At 32.6% G+C, this 23,387-nt stretch overlaps 2 protein-coding genes across 2 annotated transcripts in view; both read right to left on the bottom strand.

Moving 5' to 3' along the window:
* LOC140449253 (guanylate cyclase 32E-like) overlaps positions 1–23,387 on the bottom strand; it is a 458,979-nt gene that overhangs the window by 425,741 nt on the left and 9,851 nt on the right. The gene's annotated exons all lie outside the window — the stretch shown is intronic.
* Positions 6,579–7,031, bottom strand: LOC140445994 (uncharacterized). The gene has a single exon (XM_072538513.1). The coding sequence runs from the start codon at positions 7,029–7,031 to the stop codon at positions 6,579–6,581; it is 453 nt and encodes a 150-aa protein (XP_072394614.1).

Raw genomic sequence — 23,387 nt, 5'->3', positions numbered from 1 at the left:
AACGGAGGCAAGTACATGCTGGTAGTAATGGATTACTTCACTAAGTGGGTCGAGATTTACGCACTTCCAGACCAGAAGGCCGCCACTGTTGCAGATAAGTTGATCCAAGAATATATCAGCCGATTTGGAGTGCCTTTGGAGATCCATAGTGACCAAGGCAGGAACTTCGAAAGCGATCTATTCCAAGGAATATGTGATAGACTAGGCATGAAGAAAACAAGAACTACCGCGTATCATCCGCAATCGGATGGTATGGTAGAACGAATGAATAGGACAGTTGGCAAGTATTTGACAAAGATGGTGTCCGATCATCAGCGAGACTGGGACCAATACCTTCCGTTCTTCACAATGGCCTACAGATCTGCTATTAACGAATCAACAGGCCAGACACCAGCCAAAGTCCTATTTGGACGCGAAATGCGATTACCTTGTGATCTCAAGTTTGGATGTAAACCTGGAGAAGATGTAGCAGGTGAAGATTATGTGATCGAATTACGAAGAAGAATGGACGATGTACATGAGTTGGTCCGTTCCCACCTTCAGATCGCTAGCGACAGAATGAAGAAACGGTACGATACACAAGCCGAAAAGGGTTGCTTTAAGAAGAACGACAAAGTATGGCTGTATAATCCCAAGAAGCGAAAAGGTTGTTCTCCCAAATTGCAGCAGTTTTGGGAAGGTCCATGCCTCATTATGGAGAAGATCAACGATGTCATCTACCGAATAAGCAAGATTCCGAGGGGAAAGCCGATGATAGTACACCATAACCGGTTGGCGTCTTTCGAAGGTGACCACAACGTAGATGAAGAAGTGGAAGTAAACCAAATCCACGATGTGTCTGACCTCACGTTTGAGGAATTCATGGATGCCTATGGAGGTACCGGTAAAGCGAGACATGGTGTTACCACTGAAGAAAAGCAAGATCTACTCGCGCTCCCCGATGACTACTCGCTGGCCCTTACCATCCCGGCCAGTATCAAAGACGCACCAGGGTTGGCATCCGTCTTTCGAAGGAAGTTTGGTCGAGTTGCAGAACTTCAATGCCAAGTGCCAGCTCCCGGTAAAACCTTGAAACTCCAAGATGTATCACGTTACCTTTTCTACCTGGTAACAAAAGACACTGCCCGTGACCAACCTACCTACCGAGATGTATGGGAAGCCTTACTTCAATTGAGAGAGCACGTACTGGAGTCCGACGTGCAAAAGTTAGCCATGCCAAAGTTGGAGTGCCGCCAATTAGATTGGAGAGTTATCCGAAATATGGTGGAAGAGATCTTTAAAGACACCGAAGTCCGGGTGTTAGTCTGTTGCAATCCGCATAGTTACTGGTGCGGAGAGAAAACCGTCCCTTGTCATTTTTATACAACTGGAAGTTGTAAAAGAGGGTCCAGTTGCCGATACCAGCATACCGTTCCGGTTCCAGTCCCGACAAGGTTCCAGGGGGAACAATCTTTTAAGAGGGGGGCAATGTTACGATAAATTCTGACCCAAAACCGTAAATATATTTATTACTAATATTTTCATTCATTCACGTATTTTTTAGGTAATGCCTACCTGACACACGATGGGTCCCCCTTTGTAATAAAAACATAACAGTTCGAACCTTCTGGAGACAAGCCGATTTAACCATACCGGTTCTGAGAACAATTCGCCGCTCTGTCTAGAAGGCCTTTCAGCAAAACAGCGGTCTATGTTCGATGTGTTTCGAGAAACAACTGTTTTCATTCTCGAATAACAGGACTTTATATTTATAGAGGAATTTTGGTTATGGAGGGACAGTTAATAAAGAAGATTCGCGCTCGCGATATTATTGTTACGCTCGCCTACTAATAAATTATTGTATATGTAGTGATAAATAAACTTATATAAATTATCGTGCCTTTTAATAAATTAAAGTAGGAACAATATAATAAATTAGTAAAGACATTATAAATTAAAGACATAACAATTAATAAATTCACAACACTACCAATCATGACATATGGCTGCGAAACTTGGACACTAAAGAAAGAGATAATATCGAAACTCAAAGTCACTCAAAGGTCAATGGAGCGAGTCACGCTAGGTATAAAAAAGAGAGATCGCAAAAAAATAGAATGAATGGATCAGACAGAAAACCAAGGTTATTGATGTAACCCATAGAATTAAATCTTTAAAATGGCAGAGGACATTTAGCGAGAAGAACTGGCAATAGGTGAAATTCCACTAGAATTACAGTGTGGTAATCCAAGAGGCGTCAAGAGACCAAGAAGCCGTCCAAATTTAAGATGGAACTATGACATAAGGAAACAAGCCGGTACAACATGGCACAGAAAAGCGAATTTTAGAAAATCGTGGGCAGATATGAAGAAGGAATATGTAAGGGAGGTTACACCATAATCGGTAGATTATGCTGAGAAGGATGATGATGATGATGTATATTATATTTTATATTATATATATTATATAATATTACTTGAATAATATACTTGAGATTACTCCATCAGCGTAAATTTCCATTTTAGGCCATTTCCTGAGGTGCGTCAACACATTAATTGATTTACCTCTGTAAATTATTTTAATCATACTAAAATTTGGATCGTTCGTTAATTTTACTACTCTGTATGATAATTTATAATGGGTGTTCGAATTTCTATGTCACATAGTCTATTTGAAACACAGGAGGTTTAACCGCAAGATATAAATATGATATTCCAATACCACATGCATATTGAAATTATTTAGATTTTTTCTGAATATCTTATGAAAATTCAATACATATGCGTGGCAAATGCGAAATAAAGATTCGAAAGAAATGGTTTAATCAAGAATAAAAGAAATACAATAAAAGTTTATGAGAAAATGGGTGTTGTGGTTGATCAACCAAAACCACGGGCTGGTAATAATAAAGACGGCAATATCGCTTGGAAATTGTTTAGAATCGTCAGAGAGTTTCTGGAGTAAAGAACTTGACGTGATATTATTGAAAACAGTTGGATATATTCTGAGTATAATAGCAAATTGCTTCAATAATAAAATGGAAAAATTTCGACAGCTTTGCATAGAAACTGTAAAACTTTTTAGTATATTTAATGAGTGGTACTGTATATAAAATGGGTATAGATTCAATAAATAAATTACTTTTACTACAATGTTATAAAAACCATTTAAAAACAATGTTATAAGAAGGCTTAGAAAAATATTCTTTTTTTATTCTCGAAAAACATTAGAACAGGCACCTAATACGAATATAGGGAAAGAGGGGGCACTTCTTCTTCTTTAGATGCAAATCCACTAATGGATGTTAGCGATCACATTTTTCATTAATTCTCTATTTCTTGCAATATGTATCAGAGATTGTATGTCGTTAATCCCTGTCCATTGCCTTATGTCTCGGAGCCAGGACATTTTCTTGCGTCCCATTCCTCTCTTGCCTTCAATTTTACCCTCGATTATAAGTTGGAGGAACTGGTATTTTTCATTTCGCATGATGTGACCTAGATACGCCGTTTTCCTTTTCTTGATGGTTTCGAAAAGTTGGCGTTCTTGGTTTATTCTTTTAAGGACATCTATATTTGTGATTTTCGCTGTCCATGGTATTTTTAGGATACGGCGATAGAGCCACATTTCGAAAGCTTCTAATCTGTTTATATCCCTCGTTTTGAGTGTCCAGCCCTCTACGCCATATAGCAGCACTGACCACACGTAGCACTTAGTAAACCTTAGTCTCAGTTGAAGATCAAACTCTGAACAAGTCAGTACCTTCTTGAATTTTACGAAAGCTTGTCGAGCTTGCTCAATGCGACATTTTACTTCCCTGTCCGATGCCCAGTCTTCAAAAAGCCACGATCCCAGGTATTTAAATTTACTCACTCTTTCAATGGACTTAGTATTCAGTGTTATGGTGGAGTTTTCAAGTGCATCCAAGTTTCTGGAGATGATCATAAATTTGGTTTTTTTGGTATTAATCTCTAATCCCATTCGCTTACTGTATTCTCCGATTATAGTGACAAGTTGTTGAAGATCGACTATGTTGTCACAAATTAAGACACCATCATCAGCATATCGTATGTTGTTGATCAGTACTCCATTCACTTTGATTCCCATCTTTGCATCCTCCAGAGACTCTTGAAATATGGCTTCCGAATAAATGTTAAATAAAAGAGGGGAAAGCACACATCCCTGTCGAACGCTCCTTCTTATATGTATGGGTTTGGATATAGAATTGTCTATTTTTAACTATGCCGTTTGATGCCAGTACAAGTTTTCAATGCATCTTTTGTCTTTTTGGTCTATATCAACTTTCTTGAGGATCTGCATTAACTTGTGGTGTTGGACACGATCAAACGCTTTTTGGTAATCTAAAAAGCATAGGAACACATCCTTCTTCTGATCGTAACAATTTTGGACCAGCACCTGTGTTGCTACTATTGCTTCTCGTGTTCCTAAACCTTGCCTAAACCCGAACTGGGAGTCACTGATGTCCCATTCACATTTTTTGTATACTCTTTGATGTAGTATTTTTAAGAATATCTTCAAAGAGGGGGCACAGTGTTACATAAATGTTTTTATTCGATGTCATTTTGACAGGATTTAATTAAAAATAAAATTTTTAATATCTTACAACTCCTTTGGATTTGGGGCATACTACGATATAATCAACTACAGGAAAAACTTACATGACTAGTCGATAAAAACGATTTTGTAGAGAAAATCTTATGTGGACCATGTCACCAACGTTGAGGTCTTACAGCGCATGACAAAAGAAAAAGAAGTGATTAATTTAATTAAACAACGTAAGCTTGAGTACCTCGGCCACGTGATGCGCAACGAAGAAAAATATCGAATTCTACAACTCGTTATGCAGGGTAAAGTATTTGGCAGAAGCGGACCGGGATGCCGTCGTATCTCGTGGTTGAAAAATCTCCGACAATGGTTTGGGATGACCTCAGCGGAGCTGTTTCGCAGAGCAGTCAACAAAACCATGATAGCCTTGATGATCGCCAACATCCGGACCGGATAAGGCACTGAAGAAGAAAAAGAGAAAATACAATTGTAACATTGTATCCCACTAGTGGGGAACAGTGTTATATACTAAAGAGTACACTGTTACACAAGGAATACTCAGGTGACTAATGAGAATTTATATTAAATACCATTTATTTGTCGTAACTTTACATACACACAATATAAGATTTATTTTAATACATTATAATAAATTAGAAAATCTACAGGAAAAACTAGCATTTCACTTCTACGTGCTGTCTGGCCTGAAGGTTTGGCAGTTGATAATTTTAAAACAACTTGGGAGACGTTAAATATGTAGTTTTTATCGGAGGAAATAAATGTGAACTTGGGAAATAAACGACGGATATAAGTAACTTTCACTGTAGCTTCAGTTTTGCCAATAATATATCCTACATAGACATTAGTTCTATGCCTTTGGAGACACCTTCTTTAATGAGAACCTAATCGCCAACGTTTATTTCCATATTATCGTCGTAATTCCATTTGGGATATCTCTTCGTCATTACTTATAAATGATCCGATACGTGATTCAGTATCAGCACAAGAGAAAGATTCTTTCGATTTCTCTGAGTCAGTCTTCTTCTTCTAGTTCCATGACCGTTATCGATTGTTGGATATCATGTTGGCTACCATATTCGCTATCGTGACTTTATTGACAGCAGCTCTAAATAACGATGTAGTTAATTTTCCATACCATTGCCTTAGATTTTTCAGCCATGATGTTCTTCTTCTAAAAGGACCACGATTACCTTGGATCTTTCCCTGAATGATCAGATGTAAAAGATCATATTTTTTATGGTGTCTCATAATGTGACCGAAGTATTCCAGCTTCTGAGTCAGTAGAATCTTCCATATCTTGAAGTTTACGTGTATTTGATTGAAAAACGTTTCTTTTCACTTCTTTTCTCTTTGTGTCATTTTCATCTTTATTAGGCGACCCTTCATTTTCTGACGCTGATGTCCGTTTCTGAATCCTTTTATGTAAGACAGACATTTTTGTTCTACCACATTTTTTTGGCTTGTGTATTTCACCGCATTTCTCATGCCCTCCTTTTAGATCAGCAATTAGTACGTCTTTATACTATATACTATATATACTATATACTATGTATTAATAGGTGTATTTATTAATATTTGACTTTTACGTTTTCTGTTCTTCCCTCTTTCCTCTTTTCCAGCTTTTGCTCAAGGAAAAGGGCGAACTTGTTCTGGAGAGACTAGCGATGACAAACATGATGAATTGACAGAACTTCTGAGGACAATGCCGAACATTAAGGCAGCTGAAATGACTCAGTTAGTTACTGTATTTTTAACTCAGCAGTTTCGTTATTGACTAGTTGTGGTGTCATATCAGGTGTTTCAGTAACGAGTTGTTTTATTGGTAACGTAGCTGTTTCATGTATCATCTGCTATACTGGAAGCAGTCGATCTCAGTTACTGCAGATAATAGAAAGTCGTCTATAGAGAAGATCTGCCGATTCAATGGCCAAATTCCAGTTGACTTAAATCCACTGATAATGTTGTTTGGCATAAACGCAAGTGGATATGCTTTGCCCAAGAGTTCAGCTATTTCATTTTAATGACTTACATAAGGCTTTGTCTAAAGGTTGAAGTTTTTCGCTTGTATGTGGCGGTAAAGTTAAAAGTATAATTCCGTTAGCCTTACAAAATTCCAATGAAGCAATTGTTATGTGTGACTCATGGTTATCCATAATTAGCAGTATGGGAAATTCTGAAGACGATTTTGTAAAATGATGGAGATGTCTCAATATGTCGATGAAGACTTCTCCGTTGGCCCAACCCGTTTTTATTGCTGCTTCTGCAGATCCAGAAGGTGCTCCCTTCAACATTCTGTCCTTAAAATTGACTCTAGGAAATACAAGGAAGGGCGGTACACAATTACCTATTACCGAAGTTACTTGTCCAACTTGTTTTAAGCCTTTCAGACCTACTACATTTGAAGGATTGTGAATAGTGTTAAGTGCTTTCATCCAAATTGTAGATATTTTCTGGAATTTGACCATTAGGAAATCTATTAAAAGCGCTAACTAAATTGTCGAAACATTCGTTAATATTTGTTTTGTTGAAACTGGTTGCACGACTCAGACTAGTCGCCTCAGGTTTTCTTATGGATAGCTGGGAGTATGGTTTTATATGACCGTACAACCAGTCTACTCCAGAGTATTTATTTTTGTGCAATGAATTTGGAAACTTAAGATTGTTTTGCATAGCCAATTCATATGCAAACTACATTACATTCTTTCTGGTTAAGCCATGGTACATTTTACAGGCTATAATCAAATAATCTCTTAGTTGATCTTCTAGCTCTTTCGAGAAAACGTGATTTATTTTATATTTTGAGGTAAATCTGAAATTTACTCGCTCTTCTTCAGACAAAGCTTTATTAGAATCATATGAATTACATTAGCTTGAATGGCTGCTGTCCTTACTGACTATCCGTTATTAACTACATTAAAAATGGCCGATTTCATTGTATCATGGGTAAATGAATCTATTTTTGTGATGTATTTTCTATTACGAACCATTTTGATTCTGAAATAAAAATAAAAAAGTACATAAAACATATTTTACTACTACCATATGCAATTTAGTGCGAAATTATTATTTTTTTATTTTAATCGGAAATAAGCCAAAATTTAGGTTAAAAATAAAATTTATTTTATTATTAAAAATAAATTGGGCTTATTTCCTATTAAAATATTAAATTGCATAAAACGCCACAAATAAATAGCTTTAGAACAAAATTATTATTATTGTACATCATGTATATTTTCATTGTGTTCCTAACAAAAAAATGAAATATCACACTGTTCCCCACGCCCAAGTAGTGTAACACTGTATCCCTTGATAAGTTGTAACTATGTGCCCCTCAACAGTGCGGGCTAGAATTTTAAAGACCAGTAAAGGAAATAAAATGAATAGAAAAATATGGAATTTACAAAAGCTGAGAGATGGGAAGATATCGAAGAAGCAGCAGAAGATGAAATAAGAACAGAAATTTTTGTGCCCGTAAAAATTATTGTTTTGACGATGAATGCAGGAATGCAACAAAATAAAATTAAGCCTATAGAAAGATGCTTACCCGACAAACTAGAACAACTGTAGAGAATTACCAAACAAGGAGAAGGGAAGAAAAGAGGATACACAAAATAAAAAATGAAACCTGTTAAATAAGGACCTTAAATATATAGAAAACGTCAACAGAGAGAAAAATGCAGAGCATTCTATAAGAAAACTAAGATCAATAGAGAAGAAGTCAAGGTAACCACAACACTATCCAGAAGTCAGAACGACGACCTATTGACAACAAGAAAAGATGTATTGAATAGATTGGTGGAATACTTACACTTAGTATAGAGGAAGAAGAATAAAATCTTCAAGACGAAAGAAATGAGGTAAGTGGAACAAACGAAGTAAAGTTACAGATGCAGTTAAAAAACTAGCCAGAAACAAATCACCCGGAATAGATATTCTCTTAGCTGAACTATATAAAGAAGGTGGCCATGATACCATATACCATGTGGCGATGTGGTTACAGCAGCTTATAAAAGAAATGTGGACACAGAAATCCCTCTTCAATGATTGGAATATTTTGCACCAGACACCAAGAAGGAGATAAATGACAGAGGGGTAAATGGAGAGAGGTGGTAAATCGACAATTCATTCAATTTTTTTTTTTTTTTTTTGTTACCAAAGATGATTTTGAGGGATACTTTTATTCAAATTACTGCAATATTCTATCCAATTATTTTTGCTTTAGTTTTTAAAAATAATCTAACGTTTTCAGATACTTTTTCTAACGTCACGCCAAAATCAAACTCTCAAAAGATTCTCTAGCCCAGCAGATGTAAATTTTATGAAGGTTAATCCCTACGTCAAAGAATTAAAAATACTATTACCTACTTTAACAACTTGGCAGTTTAGTATGGTATTTACCTGGATAAAAGCTCAGATTGGTCTTGGGCATAATGAAAAAGTAAATCAGATGGCAAAAGACAGCATTTTTAGTGGCGTGGAAGTATTAAATTATATTGTACTTCAAGAATGCATAACCATAAGTAAAGCCAAGTTAATTGGAAACAAATGGAATCAATACTATCTGACAAGGTACACTATTTTGCATCCCAAAATCCTGACGGATTATTGGCATGAAAATTTAGATTTTTCAAGATACGATAGTCTTGTCTATAGGCCACACTCGGCTACGCCTGTTATCCCGCACATTTATATAAAAGCAATTTATTACAGTCTGATTTGTGTGAAAATTGCAATACAATAAGTGGCTCAGATCATTTATTTTTTACATGTGAGAAGTATGTGATAAACCATATGGTTCAGAGAGGAATTGAAGACAATATGAAAATTAAGGAAATTAAAAAAAAACAGAAATTTACCAGTGGAGGACCGAACGAAGTCCTAAAGTACGGAGGACCGGATCTGACTGAATAGCTACTAAAACTAATCTAAAAAATAATGAAACAAAACAGAATTCCTCAAAAATGAAGATCAAGCTTCCTAATACCTCTGTTTAAAAAGAGGGACAAATCAGACCCACAAAATTAGAGAGGAATTGATTTATTAAACACAACACTAAAATTAACAACCAAAGTGATAACAAATAAACTGAATGAAATAATAACACTAGCAGAAGAATAGCAAAGTTTTATGTAGTGAACATAATGGAGCCACGCTATATTTATAATGAGGAAAATGCAAGAGAAATCATTAGAATACAACAAACCGGCATATCTATGTTTTGTGGACCTTAAGAAAAGGACGTTATCCATTTATTGTACGCAAGATACCTTTAGAAGTAATCAAAACAATCGAAAATATCTACCAAAACAATACAATAAAAGTAAAAGTAGAAGAAGAACTAACTGACCCTATTAAAGCTGACAGTGGGATTAGGCAGGGTGATTCCCTAGGTTCTCTATTGTTCAACCTGATTATGGATAAAATAATAAAAAAGGTAAGAACTAAAAAAGGATGCCAATTGGAAGAACAACTTTATATAATCTGTTATGCAGACGACGCAATACTACTCTCTAAAAGTGAAGACGATTTACAACGTATGCTGCACCAATTCAATATAACCGCCCGAAAATTTAACATGTTAATTTCCCTAAAAAAGAGAAAATGCATGATTATAACAGCAAATTTACTAAGATGTAAATTGGATACTAAGATGTAAAGGTCAGATAATAGAACAAGTGATGGAGTTTAAATATCTTATGCATCACATTATCTAGCTACGGAAAGCCCAAAACAGAAGTGAGATATCAAGTGAATGGAGCAAACAGCGGCGCAGTTTTCCTGAATGAAACAATATGGATAAATAAAAATATCGGGGAAGAAATGAAAGGCAGAATTTACAAAACAGTCATCAGACCAATAATAATGACATACGCGGCAGAAATACGACCTGAGACAGAGAGGACAAAAAGGATTTTAGAAACAGCAGAGATGAAAAAATTAGAAAAATTGATGGTAAACTCTTACGGACAGACCCAGAAGTACATATATGCGACGTAGATGCAAGGTGGAGAACATCAAGGACTGAGTAACAAATCTTCTTCTTAAAGTGCCCTCTTCTCAATGGAGGTTGGCTACTACAATTTTAAACTCTTCTCTATCTTCAGCTGTTCTTATTAGCTGTTCAAAATTTAGCCCTGTCCATTGTCGAATTTTCGTCAGTCGTTTTTTAGCCACGATAGTCTTTTCCTTCCTAGGCCTCTCTTTCCCTCGATTTTTCCTTTCACTGTAAGTTGGGCATATTGGTACTTATTATTTCTCAGTATGTGGCCTAGGTATGATGTTTTTCTAACTTTTACTGTGTTAAAAAGTTCTCTTTCCTTACCTATTTTATGCAGCACTTCTTCGTTTGAGGTATGCAATGTCCATGAAATTTTGAGTATTCTCCGGTAGAGTAACAAATAAAAGTGTGAAATGGAACGATCATATAAGCCGAATGACATCAAATAGAATAGTAAAGATGACAAGAGACGTTTCTACAATAGGAAGACGATCAGTAGGAAGACCACAATGGATCGAAAACTTACTGGAGGCACACTGAAAATCAGACAATCATATCCACACAAAAAGAAGAAGGAGAAGGAGAACAAGAAGAAGAAGCGAAGGATACAAAAAATATATTAAATATTCAGCTAATGTAATAAAACGTTTATGCACCATATAATCTTATGAACTTACTATCTCTGAACAAACCGTTAATTTTTAGGATTATTCTAGGTTTTGTAAAGTCTTATAAATTGCAACTTTAACTTAGGTCTAGCTGTGAGTTAACTTTGTTTTTTTCCATAGTAATAATACCTCTTATTCCGTGGTCTACTTAGTCTGTGGTTAGTCACCCTGAACGACCCCTGGGTGTGAAAAGATTTTTCCCTGCCCTATCCTTGATTGTTTGATTAGATTCATAATAGTATTGGTGTATGGTAGGTTTCATTAATTAATTTATTTATTCATTTATTAATTAATTATTAATTAGATAGCTAATTTTAAGAAATGTTGCTAGCTTAATGAGCACAGCTGCCAAACGCCAAAAAAGCGGAAAAAGTAACTTATATATTATGCTTTGTCAAAAATATCGAAAACGCATAAAAGATATTGAACTATTGAAAATGCAATTATCTCAGCTGATGTTTGTAGTGCTGATATATTGACAACAGGTTCCTTTTCTTGTGTTTTATTCTATATCTAGAAAATGATGACTATTAATGTCTTGTTTTGGTTTATATCATATTTTAGATATATTATCTATTACTATTTATTATTATTGTAACGTAAAATGAATGAAATATTATTTCGTTTCTTTTCTTTTTTAAATTAAATTAACGAAGTGATCGTAAGAACTTTTAGTAAACATAAACGGATTAAGACGTTTGCGCTTTAGGTCAATAATAATTTTAATTTCCTAATTTATTTAGTAACGTTAAATTGAAATTTTAGGGAAAGTAAATTAATTATTTAGTCAATTTCTTAGAAGTTCTTGTTCCAATAATTTATGTTTCGTTTGTTTTTGTGTACTTTCCAGCGATCAACGAAGGTTCAGATAATAACGTAAACAGAAAACGGGTTAGATAGACAGTTCTTGAAATTTTGATCTATAAAGTCCACGAAAAAAGTCACCCACTCAAAATATTTGAAATTAGTTAATATAGAGTTCATGGAAATAACAGAACCAATTAAAACCATAAGAGGTTAAAAAAATCAGGGATCTAAAGTGGAAAAATTAATTAAAAAAATATAAATATGAAATGCTTAAAAGCAGATTCAAGTTGAGCTGAATGGCTCGATCGAAGTAACCGTATTTTGCGGTGTTTTTGACCAAAAATGAATATCCAAATTAAACTTATACAGTGAGCTGCAAATTCTTGAAGATGAAAAACGCAAAACATAAACAAATTGAAAACAAGATAATGTTAAGCTTTAACATAACAATAATTTTATGTTTGAAGGATTGTTTTAAATATGTAGTATACGTTTACCTACAGATTACTTTTTTCTATACTCTAGAACAGTTATTTAAAGACGATGAAATTAACTGAAAAACATACACATCGCCCTGTCGACGCTTAGTAATTAGTTCTAAATATTTATAATAATAAGGAATAATGGTGAAAAGTTATAGATCTCTGAGGTTGCAAAGAAAAATTCAAAGATACAAATTTTATTCGAGAGACATTTTAACAAATACTCTACCTTCAACAGTCTATAACCCTCTCAGTACGACTTTTAGATTTAATTACATCTTTCATTATAAATATATAGATCCGGTCATATTTAGTTAGAAAACATAAATCCTGAATTTAATATTTTTGCATAAACTAGTTTTTGAAAAAGAAATCATGGAACGTATTTATGAGTGAGTAAAACATTCAATACAAAGTGGTACTTGTCACTGAAGACATAAAATTTTTGTTCTTTTTTGGATTTTAAAATTGCTACAGCGGACACATTTATTTCTTTCATCTTTTTTAATTTAAAGAGAATCACCAATACTAGTGCAATACTTTACTCTTTTTGAAATTCGGTCTTGATTCCTTATTCTCTCGTGCGATTCTGATCTACTTCCACTAATATGCGATAATTATCTGATCAATGAATGTCGCTTTTATATTAACATTATTTAGTGTAAATGATGTAGCTGTTTAAAGACTGCCGCCATTAGCAGTCGAAAAAATACCTTTTTCTGCCATTTGGTACTTTGTCTATATAAGTCCTTAGACTAGATCGACGCCGCCTATATATTAGTTATAAAAAATTGTTGCGTCTGGACAAATAATTTCTTTATAACTGCCATTTTTCAGCTTTAGTTTCTGTCCTTAGATATGCCATTACATTTTACCTCTATTATTCACTCGCATTAACCTTTTCTGTGAAACCATAAGGGTCGTCTAACTCTTCTGGCTTCATTGCCACATATTGGTCGCATTGCTCCTGTAGTAATCCTTTCCCAATTTAACATACTCCTTTTCTAACTTGGCTGCACCGTACTAATGACGTCCAAATAGTCAAGAAATACGCATTTACGGTTGCCTGCCATCAAAATACCTCTATATAATATATATATATATATATATATATATATATATATATATATATATATATATAATATATATATATATATATATATATATATATATATATATATATATATATATGGCCTAGGAGGACAAGTTCGGTAATAGAGTGTTATGACTCATTTCAGCACCTCTGCTTCATTAGACACTCAGGCTGATACAAATTTAAACTCGGAAAGGACGACAAATTTGAATTTGTACTTGATCGGCTTGATTGGGATATTCGCACAAAAGACAAAAAGGCAAATATAAACGAAGACCTTCCCGTGATACATAAATACCCTTTTAAATATTTTAACCAAAATGCAGGTTTGTCCATTATATCAAAGTTGTTTTTGGCAGACGAATCATGTTTTATTTGCAAAGCATAATCTTAAAGTGATTCAGGCAGGGAGTCTATATTGACATTCTGTAAATACTATCGTCACAAGTGTTTGGGAAGTATTTCTGAAACTCTTCAATTAGGCTCTTCAGTTTGATATTTGGATTTTCAAACTTAATCTTTCATAAATGTCCTTGAAGCGTGTTTCTTCTGAGATTGACTCTACTTGTCAACTGTATAAGAAATAAGCCAATATCACTTGCGTATAAAGTTTTTTGAAGGCCACGCTTAGTTCGTTTTGCTTTTGATGTTTCAAGAAGGTGATTACTTCATCTCGAAAGTCAAATAATCTTACCAACATATTTTTTTTTTGAGAGCCATCGTACTTCTGTATGAAATAGCAGTCATTTGTAATTATTTCCTAAATCGTCACAAAAAATTTTATACGTAATTTTATATATAATTCTCTATTTTAATACACAACTTTAAGACAGCATTGAGTTCATTTGGAAGTGTGTTTGCTGCCAAGGCTTTTTAATGTATAAAACAATGTACCCCAGTAACATCAGCATTTTTGTCTGTTACTAATTGCACAAAGCTGATCGAGAACCAAGCATTAAAGGCACGCCTTCCATATACAGTGTAGGTAAAAGTTTATGGTCAGTATGGACCTTATGTGAGATGGAGTGAAAAACACCTGTTTAAAAAGAGAGGTATATTAGGTCCGCCCTTTAAATATCTTTAAAAAAGAAACTGATAAAGATGACTTAAATCTATGGTGTATTTTTGATGAATTGGACATGACTCATCTAAACATACACCTGTATCGAGAGATATAAAAGAAGTCGACATGTATTTGTCTGATGATATATACCCACAAAAAAATTCGAACGGAGATTGGAACTGTCCATTACAGCAGTGGAAAAACCATCGCCATGTGTATCTTAACTTAACCACTATATTCATAAAATATTGTAGTATTGTAACAAAATCTGTTCCTTGTGAACACATGTTCAAAATCTGGTTTAATTTTAAATAAAAGAAGAACACGACTAACAACAAAAGTGGACAAACTTTTTAAATGACATTTAAAGTTGATTGTCAATTTAGACGATTCGCGATTTAATAATGTGTAATGTAAATGTAAGTACTATTTGTATATTTAAAATGTCAACGACCCACCTTTAGTTTCTTATATTAGGATCGGAACCAGAGATATATAAAATATCTCTGATCGAAACTAATCGTCTCACCAATGGGCAATGGGCGTCAAATATGGAGGGGAGACTAAGGGGAAATATGATTGTTATCTTTGTGTATTCGCTGAAAATATGATTTTATATCTGTGTTAGATATCCTGTTAAATTTTACTATACCGACCATAAACTTTTACCTACACTGTATATACCGATCAGTTTTTGCCAAGAGAGTTCATGTTTGTCAAAAAAGTCTGACACTACTTTCGTAACATCAATAGCTTTTGTCGTGGTCTCCAACTCTGTAAAAAAGAGTAGCTCGTCTTGCATTCTTTCATTGTACTAGATTTGTACTCTCGTCTAGCTAAATAGCAAAAAATGGCGATTATTTTACTGTATCAACTACCTAGTTTTGTATGTCTTCGGCAATATCATCAATGCGACGTTTCACAGTGTTGTCAGAAAGAGATATTTAAGATAACTTTTGCTTACTCTGTGTTTCAAGAATAATATTAGCTACCTTTAACAGACACGGTTTAACAAACGTGTCTCTAATAATATGGCTCTTCTTTTTTTAGCAATAAGAAGTGATATCTCATATGAAGCCACAAGCACTTTTTCAGATGACTGAGCAGTAGAACCAACTTCATGCGTTTTAAATTTTTTCTTTTTGTAGCAAAAAATTTCTTTGGTTTGTCCTTAAAGGAGTTATATTTAGATGACAAATTTTTTATATGCATTATTTAACTTGTCTCGCGCCCCCCCCCCCTGACATGTCCTCACGTCCCCTAGGGGGAAACTTCCCAGTTTGGTAATCCCCTGACCTAAAGGATCTGAGCTAAATAAGTATCAAAGTAAAAATAAGCCTTTTGGTAATCCATGAAAGTCTAAAGGCTCAACATAAACAAGATATACTTTATCAATTGATGCAAAAAATTACATATAGTGCAGCTATTACCCATATATTTGACTACAAAAGCGAGGTATGGTAACAATAGATTGGCCAGTAGTAAGTATTGACTTAAATCCTAATGAACATATCCGGAATTTATTTTGTAGACATATTCGAAAGCTGTCAACTGCACCTAAACTCTATAAAAAGGAATTTGATAATATACCCGAACAGCATCATCGAATGATCATACGAAGGAGAGAGACTTCTTGTATTTAATGGTATATTTTTTATTAAAAAATAATTGAAAATATTTTCGATAAAAATGAACGTAGCACATAACGAAGTATTATTCATTAGATATTAAAATTAACCATGGTTTTCATGTAAGATAATGGTTTCTACATCTGTTTACGTAGCTAGTTTCAACTACTTTTAATGTAAGTATTTTCCACATGATTTGTATTTCAACAGTCAAAATGTTACCTTATGTTTTTGTTATTTTAAAGTGGAAATATACTTTCAGGTTTTTGCACTGATGATGGTCCGACTGGACCGAAAACGTTTCGTAGATTTGTAATCCTTTTGGATAATGTTTAAATAACTTTTTAATAAAAAATACCATCGTACAAGAAGTTCTTACTTCTATGTAAGTTTCATTTAAACTCTGGTATACAGCCAAATACTGAGATTTTCCTCTTTTACTTTGGTTTTGAAAATGTGTCTCTGTATTTGTGAATATATTGTTTTTACTCAACAAGTGAGTAAAAAAAGTGTTTTTCTAATTTTTTATTAGTAAACAAGGAAGAAAACGTCATTTGGTAATTATTCTAGTTAGTGTTTAGTGTTAAATAAAAGAGCGAGATTATTAAATTTTGCTCTAACAAATTGCAAAATAACTAATCTTAATTTGTGTAAATTATATAAAACAGCCAAAATCTACTAAACAATCAATAGTCTCAATTTTCCCTTATTTAATAGATAGCTTTCCAAATAAAAAATTATGTCCTCTTAAGCCCACAGTGGAAATAAATCTCTTTGGGAGTATTTTTGTGTTTATCTCGGAAGAAACCCGCGGGAAACTGGGTTAAATTTGTTGCTACGTTGAAAGCCACTCTAATAACATCAAAACGTATGGAGGTAGTCGTAAAATTTTTCGATATATGAATGAAACATTGGATTTTTAGACAATAGCAATAAATATCACTATTATGAAAATCGATACTAAATTTTTGTACGTAGTACGTAGTAGGTATACATATTTGGAATAATTAAAAGATATATTTGCTAACGCAAATCTAGATCCAAAATATTAATCTCAGAAATTAATAGAATGATTTTTAAAAATTATTTTATATTTTCAGAAATAACATTAAAATATGATTTATTAAAAAAACTTGTTACCCAGAAATAGAGTATACCACCCGTCAAAAATATAATACCGTACTAGGTATGAAAAATAGGATAATGTCCATTGTTGATGACAACTTTTTACAAAAAAATCTGGACATAATATACAAAATTTTTCGTAACAACGGATAACCTAAACAAATTTTAAAAAAACTGATTTACAGCACTAATTTTTATGACGGCCCCGTCCATGATTCTAACAGCAAATCAATCAAATATAAAAAACTCTCCTTTATTAATGGTCTAAAAACCTTATGGGAAAGAAAAAAGGGAATAAGAATTGGTGGAGAAATCATAAACACCATGAGATTTGCAGATGACACAGTAATTATGGCTGAGAGTATAGAAGAACTACAAACTTTACTAGATGCAATAAATAGTGAATGCATTCAAATGGGACTTGACATCAACACAGATAAGACCAAATTTATGATAGTATCAAGGAGTCCAATAAATAATGAACAACTAACTCTTGGTGGACAGCAAATAGAGAGAGTGACAAAATATAAATATCTGTGAGGTTACATCAACACAGAATTAGATCCAGACCAAGAGATCCAGGTACGAATAGAAATGGCAAGGGCAGCGTTCTTAAAATTCAAGCAATTGTGCTGTGACAAAAATCTGAATACTGCGCTGAGACCGAGGTTTGTTGAATGTTACGTCTGGTCGCAACTATTGTACGGGGTAGAAACATGGACATTAAAAGCGCAAATAGTTAAGAAGATTGAAGCCTTTGAACTTTGGATATACCGGAGAATGTTGAGAATTCCATGGACTGCCAGGGTCACCAATGACGAAGTGCTGAGAAGGATGGGTCGAGACAAAAAATTGTTGAGAACGATAAAAGTACGCAAGACTGCATACCTTGGACACATACTGAGAAATAATAAATATAGTCTTCTGCAGGTCATCATGCAGGGTAGAGTCGATGGCAAAAAGGGAATAGGTAGAAAGAGGAAGTCATGGCTGCGAAATATTCGAGACTGGACAAACATGACTGTAGACGAATTATTCCACGTTGCAAAAGACAGAGAAGCTTTTAAAAGTGTGGTCGCCAACCTCCGTTAATGGGGACGGCATAGGAAGAAGAAGATTAATGGTCTAACTCATTCTGTTATATCCATATTCAAAAATGTTCCTAATATTAGTATAGCTAAATGTAATACCATCAACAGCAAACAACTATTTTCAAAAATCAAAGACCCAGTACCAACCTTATATAAAAGTAATGTCGTTTATGAAATACCGTGCTTAGGATGTCAAAATAGCTACATTGGTCAAACATCACAATGGCTAAGACAACGCATCACATAACATAAAAGTGATTGCCGCTTGGGAAAAAATACTTGCGCAGTGGTTGAGCACTATGAAAACACTGGTCATATGCTAGACTATAACAAAGCTCACATTTTGGCACGGACTGATAACTATAAAAGTAGAATATTTCTTGAGATGTATTACATTAACAAAAATAAAAACACTTTAAATTATAAAACAGACACTGGACAGTTAAGTAACATATATTGTAACATATTGAACAAAATTTATAAATATTCAAAATAGCCAACATTCATCTTAATAACAACTAACCTTAATAATTCATTAAAGAAATATCAATCTTCTAACGTTTCTTTTATTGTTATTTTTATTTTTACATTTGAAATAATTTAAATTTTTTATCGTATAGCTGTAACGAACGTGCTTAAAACAATTTAATCTTGACATTCAATATTTCGAATATGTACTTCAATGTCAGTTTTTATGTGCGAAATCTTTTAATTTCTGTGAGTGTTTTAAAATGTATTTGTACGCCATTTTTTGTAATGTTCAAATTGTTCTAGTTTACTTCTGAGGAAGCTATTAAATAAATAGCGAAATATTGAGTATCTCAGAAAAAAGAAAGATTTTCATTACAGACCACTTTACCCGATAATTCGAACGTATTTATAAACTATTTTTTGGTCGAAATAATCTAATATATATATATATATATATATATATATATATATATATATATATATATATATATATATATATATATATATTTAAATATTATATGTATGATTTTGATGTCACAGCTAAAATTATACAAACTTTAAAACAAGAAAATTAATGGGGAAAACAAACTCTACGCATAGAAAAATGATTGCGATTATTGTGTACTAGGTCATTCTTCGTTATTAATTACAGCCTGCAGTCGTCTACGCATTGATTCGATCAACTTTCTATTGTACTCTGGGGAAATTGTGTCCTAATCTTCAGTAATTATTACTTTTAATTCATTTCTACTTCATATTGGGGCACTATTTACTTTATTTTTAAATGTCAACCACAAATTTTCAATAACATTCAAATCTGGTGACTGAGCTGATGTTTTTGAAATCAACCAAGTACTAAAACGATATGACGTGTGTTTTGGATCGTTGTCCTGATAAAACCGGTAATTGTTATTAATACCCAACTTTTGAGCACTAGCGGTAAAATGCTGCCATAGTATATCCAAGTACACGTATTGGTTCATATTCACTTCAATAAAATGCATTCCCACATCACTCCATCTCCACCGTGCTTTACCGTAGCTTTTATATTTTTTAATTTTAGTTCTTCATTCGGCTTTCTCCACACCGGTATTTGTCCATCGGGCCCAAACAAGTAAATTTTGATTTCATCAGCAAATATTACTAAATATGCTCCCTAGCGAACACCAATCTAATACGCCTATTTCTTTGGCTAATTAAAGGTTTATTTCTAGCAGTTTGACCATATAGGTTATCCTTTCGTAATATTCGTCTAACTGTTTCGGGGCTACATTGTTTTCCAAACTGTCTTTGCACCTCATTAAGAAAATTTGGTGCATTTTTTGTAGGAGTATTTGCTTTTTCTCTGACAATCCATCTTTCCTCATGTTCGGTAAAAATCTTATTTGGAGCTAAGCAAACCTTGATTTATTTTCAACTCTATTTTCATTTCGGTAACTTTCAACAATGTGCTAAACAGTTGTTAATGAACATTTATTTGCCATTTTTGGTATGTCTCTTTGGCTATATCCATTTTTATGGCGAGTAATAATTAAATTTCTTTGACTAATCGTAGTTTGACGACCCATTCTTACATAATTTAGATTTTTTTGGATTAAATACTTTGAAATATCATATTTAATCAAAAAATATCTGCAAGATCCATTTAATGCAAGACCTACTTCGCAAATTTAAAATTGATAAGTTGTGTAATGCTTCATCTTATCTGCATCATTTTAGCTGTGACATCAAATTCATACATAAAATAATTAAATATTTATTGTTATTTAACTATGGTATATTTGAAACCCAAAAAATAGCTTATGCTATTTTAGAACACGTATAGTAATTTAATTTCAATATATAAATTTTTTATAATAAATATTGAGCCGCTGACAAAATCATTATCATATATATAATATAGGTATATATATATATATATATATATATATATATATATATATATATATATATATATATATATATAAACATTATATAAATATACAGTCTGCGCCAAACTACTTGCTTTCTTTTATTACCGAAAGTGATGTATATTGTTACGATAAAATATAAGTCATATTAAAAACCTGTAAACATTTTGTTTATTCTCACTTCTGTTCTAGCATTTTCTCCGACCCGCTAAAAACATGTCTGGAAAGGTTAACACAGCTGCAAGCCGCTATAAAACTAGTCTGGGTTCCCGTTCATTCGAGACAATTCAAGGGTCAACATCCGTCTGCTTCGAGAGATTCCCGGCTAATGGCTGTTTGATATAAATAGAGGGATTCTCATGGTGTTGAGCAGTCTGAAGATAATATCGCGTCGAGTTTCTAATTGTAACGCGAAATAAATCTTGTAAATAAATTATATAAATTAAAGTAGTTGTGATAAGTGTAAGAATATTGTATATATAAATTAAATAAAGACTTTAAATAAACTAAGTGTTAGAATAATTGTATAATAAATAAAGTTAATAAATTAGACTAATAAACTCAGTACAATATCAAAGACGTCTATACTTTAAAAAAATTTTTTATTAGACAGGGTCAGTGGGAACAACGAAATGAACCATTAAAATGGAACACCATGTATATTAAAGAATTTTTAAATATATTTTTTTAAAATATCAAACGTTTGTATAAGGTTTTATAGGTCTAAAGTTTACTGTTTTTAAAAGATTTACACTTATTAAACGCTAATATTTAAAGGGATATAGATTAGGTTTTCAGGGTACTAAAAATGTAGGTAAACAATATCTCATTTTGTTTAATGTAGTGTTATTTTTATATAACTTTATGTCTTTGACATCTATCCATACAATATACAGTGTGATCACTATTTTCAGATACAAAATTTTCTCATTTTTTTTAACACCCTGTATATTATTACTGATTTTTGCAGGAAATATTACAACCTTTCTTTTGGTGTCAGGTTGTAGACTCCTAGCATAATTTATTTTGTAGATATTTAAAAAAAAACTATTACTCACTTTTATGTTTTTGCGAATTTTTAAACAAATTTTTTTGCAAAGATAGTAAGTATAATCTGATTTTAAAACCATACATTAAAATATCGAAGATTAAAATAAAAACATAATTAAAGAATAAAATAAAAACGTATGCTGGTACAAATTAATATTTACCGTACTAATAAATGTAATCAATATACATAAAATAATTATTAAATTTCAACATCCAATTAAATTAAACATCCAATTAATATTAAACATCCAATTTTAAAATCTACCCTAGTAATTTTTCTACCCTGGCAACTTTCTTGTGCTAAATTTGTTGGTTAAATTGTATTTACGAGTAAGATCAGTTAAATAACTTTTTAATATAAGTACCTAAATTCTGAGAACATATAAAGTATGCTATGAAACAAATCACTTCCAAAAAATTTATTATAAATTATTACTACAGCTGTTTAATGTTTCTGTTTCGGTAGAGTGCCTTTCTCAGTACAGCCTTATAATGGGTAACTCTGTAAGCCCACCGCTATTAGATATTTTTATGGCTCATCTAGAAACAAAGATTTCAAAACATCTCGTATTCAAAAAGTTTTTATATTGGTGGAGCCTTTGGTGGAGTTTTTATATTAAGACAAACAGTTTTCCCATCCTCAACCTATTCAGTTAAAGACTATAAAGTGTAAACGCATACCAAATATAGATCACTTGAGAAAGGCACTCTGGTCATAAAGGTTCATAAAAAATAAAAGTTACGATAATTTTATAACCACTAAAAAAGACACTATACACACAAATGTAGATTAAGCAACCAAGAATGACTTCTATAGTAGTTCAACGAGCTAATAAATGTTTGCAGCAACAGGGAAATGTTTTTGAGCATTTACTTTAATATTTTAAATTTTATTGAATATACATATTTTAATTCTACATTGTGATATTTTTTATGTTTCCATGTAATAGACTGTGCTATAAATGATCCATACTTTTAAAATTTATTTATGTGATTAACATAAATAATACAATAATAAAATATTTAATGTTGTGTCCCTAATTATTAAATTTTTAACTTTTACTTAAAGTTCGAACTGAGAACTGTCAACTAAAATTTCCATGGCTCACTATACCATAATAATCAAAAGCATAATCAAACTTGATTGTAATCAAATATTTAATTAACATCAAATACGTCACATTCTGAGGTTATGTTGACTGATTTATTTTATTCAATTTTATTATTTTGGGTTTTAATTTAAAATAAACCATAATTAAACTGTTTCTGATGTTAATTTCACGTTTTTATTTACAAATCAATAATAATAATAAGCAATTTTTAATAATTTTGATAGCTGCTGTGACATATTTGATTGTAATTAAATATTTGATTACAATCAAGTTTTGATTAGCGTTAGAACAATCGGCCCTTAATCTATACATTACAAGCTAAA

Source organism: Diabrotica undecimpunctata, chromosome 1 (genome assembly GCF_040954645.1).
Source record: "Diabrotica undecimpunctata isolate CICGRU chromosome 1, icDiaUnde3, whole genome shotgun sequence".
NCBI classification, from domain to species: Eukaryota; Metazoa; Arthropoda; class Insecta; order Coleoptera; family Chrysomelidae; genus Diabrotica; species Diabrotica undecimpunctata.
Note: the sequence above shows the minus strand (reverse complement) of the source record. Positions and strands in the feature narration are given on the sequence as shown.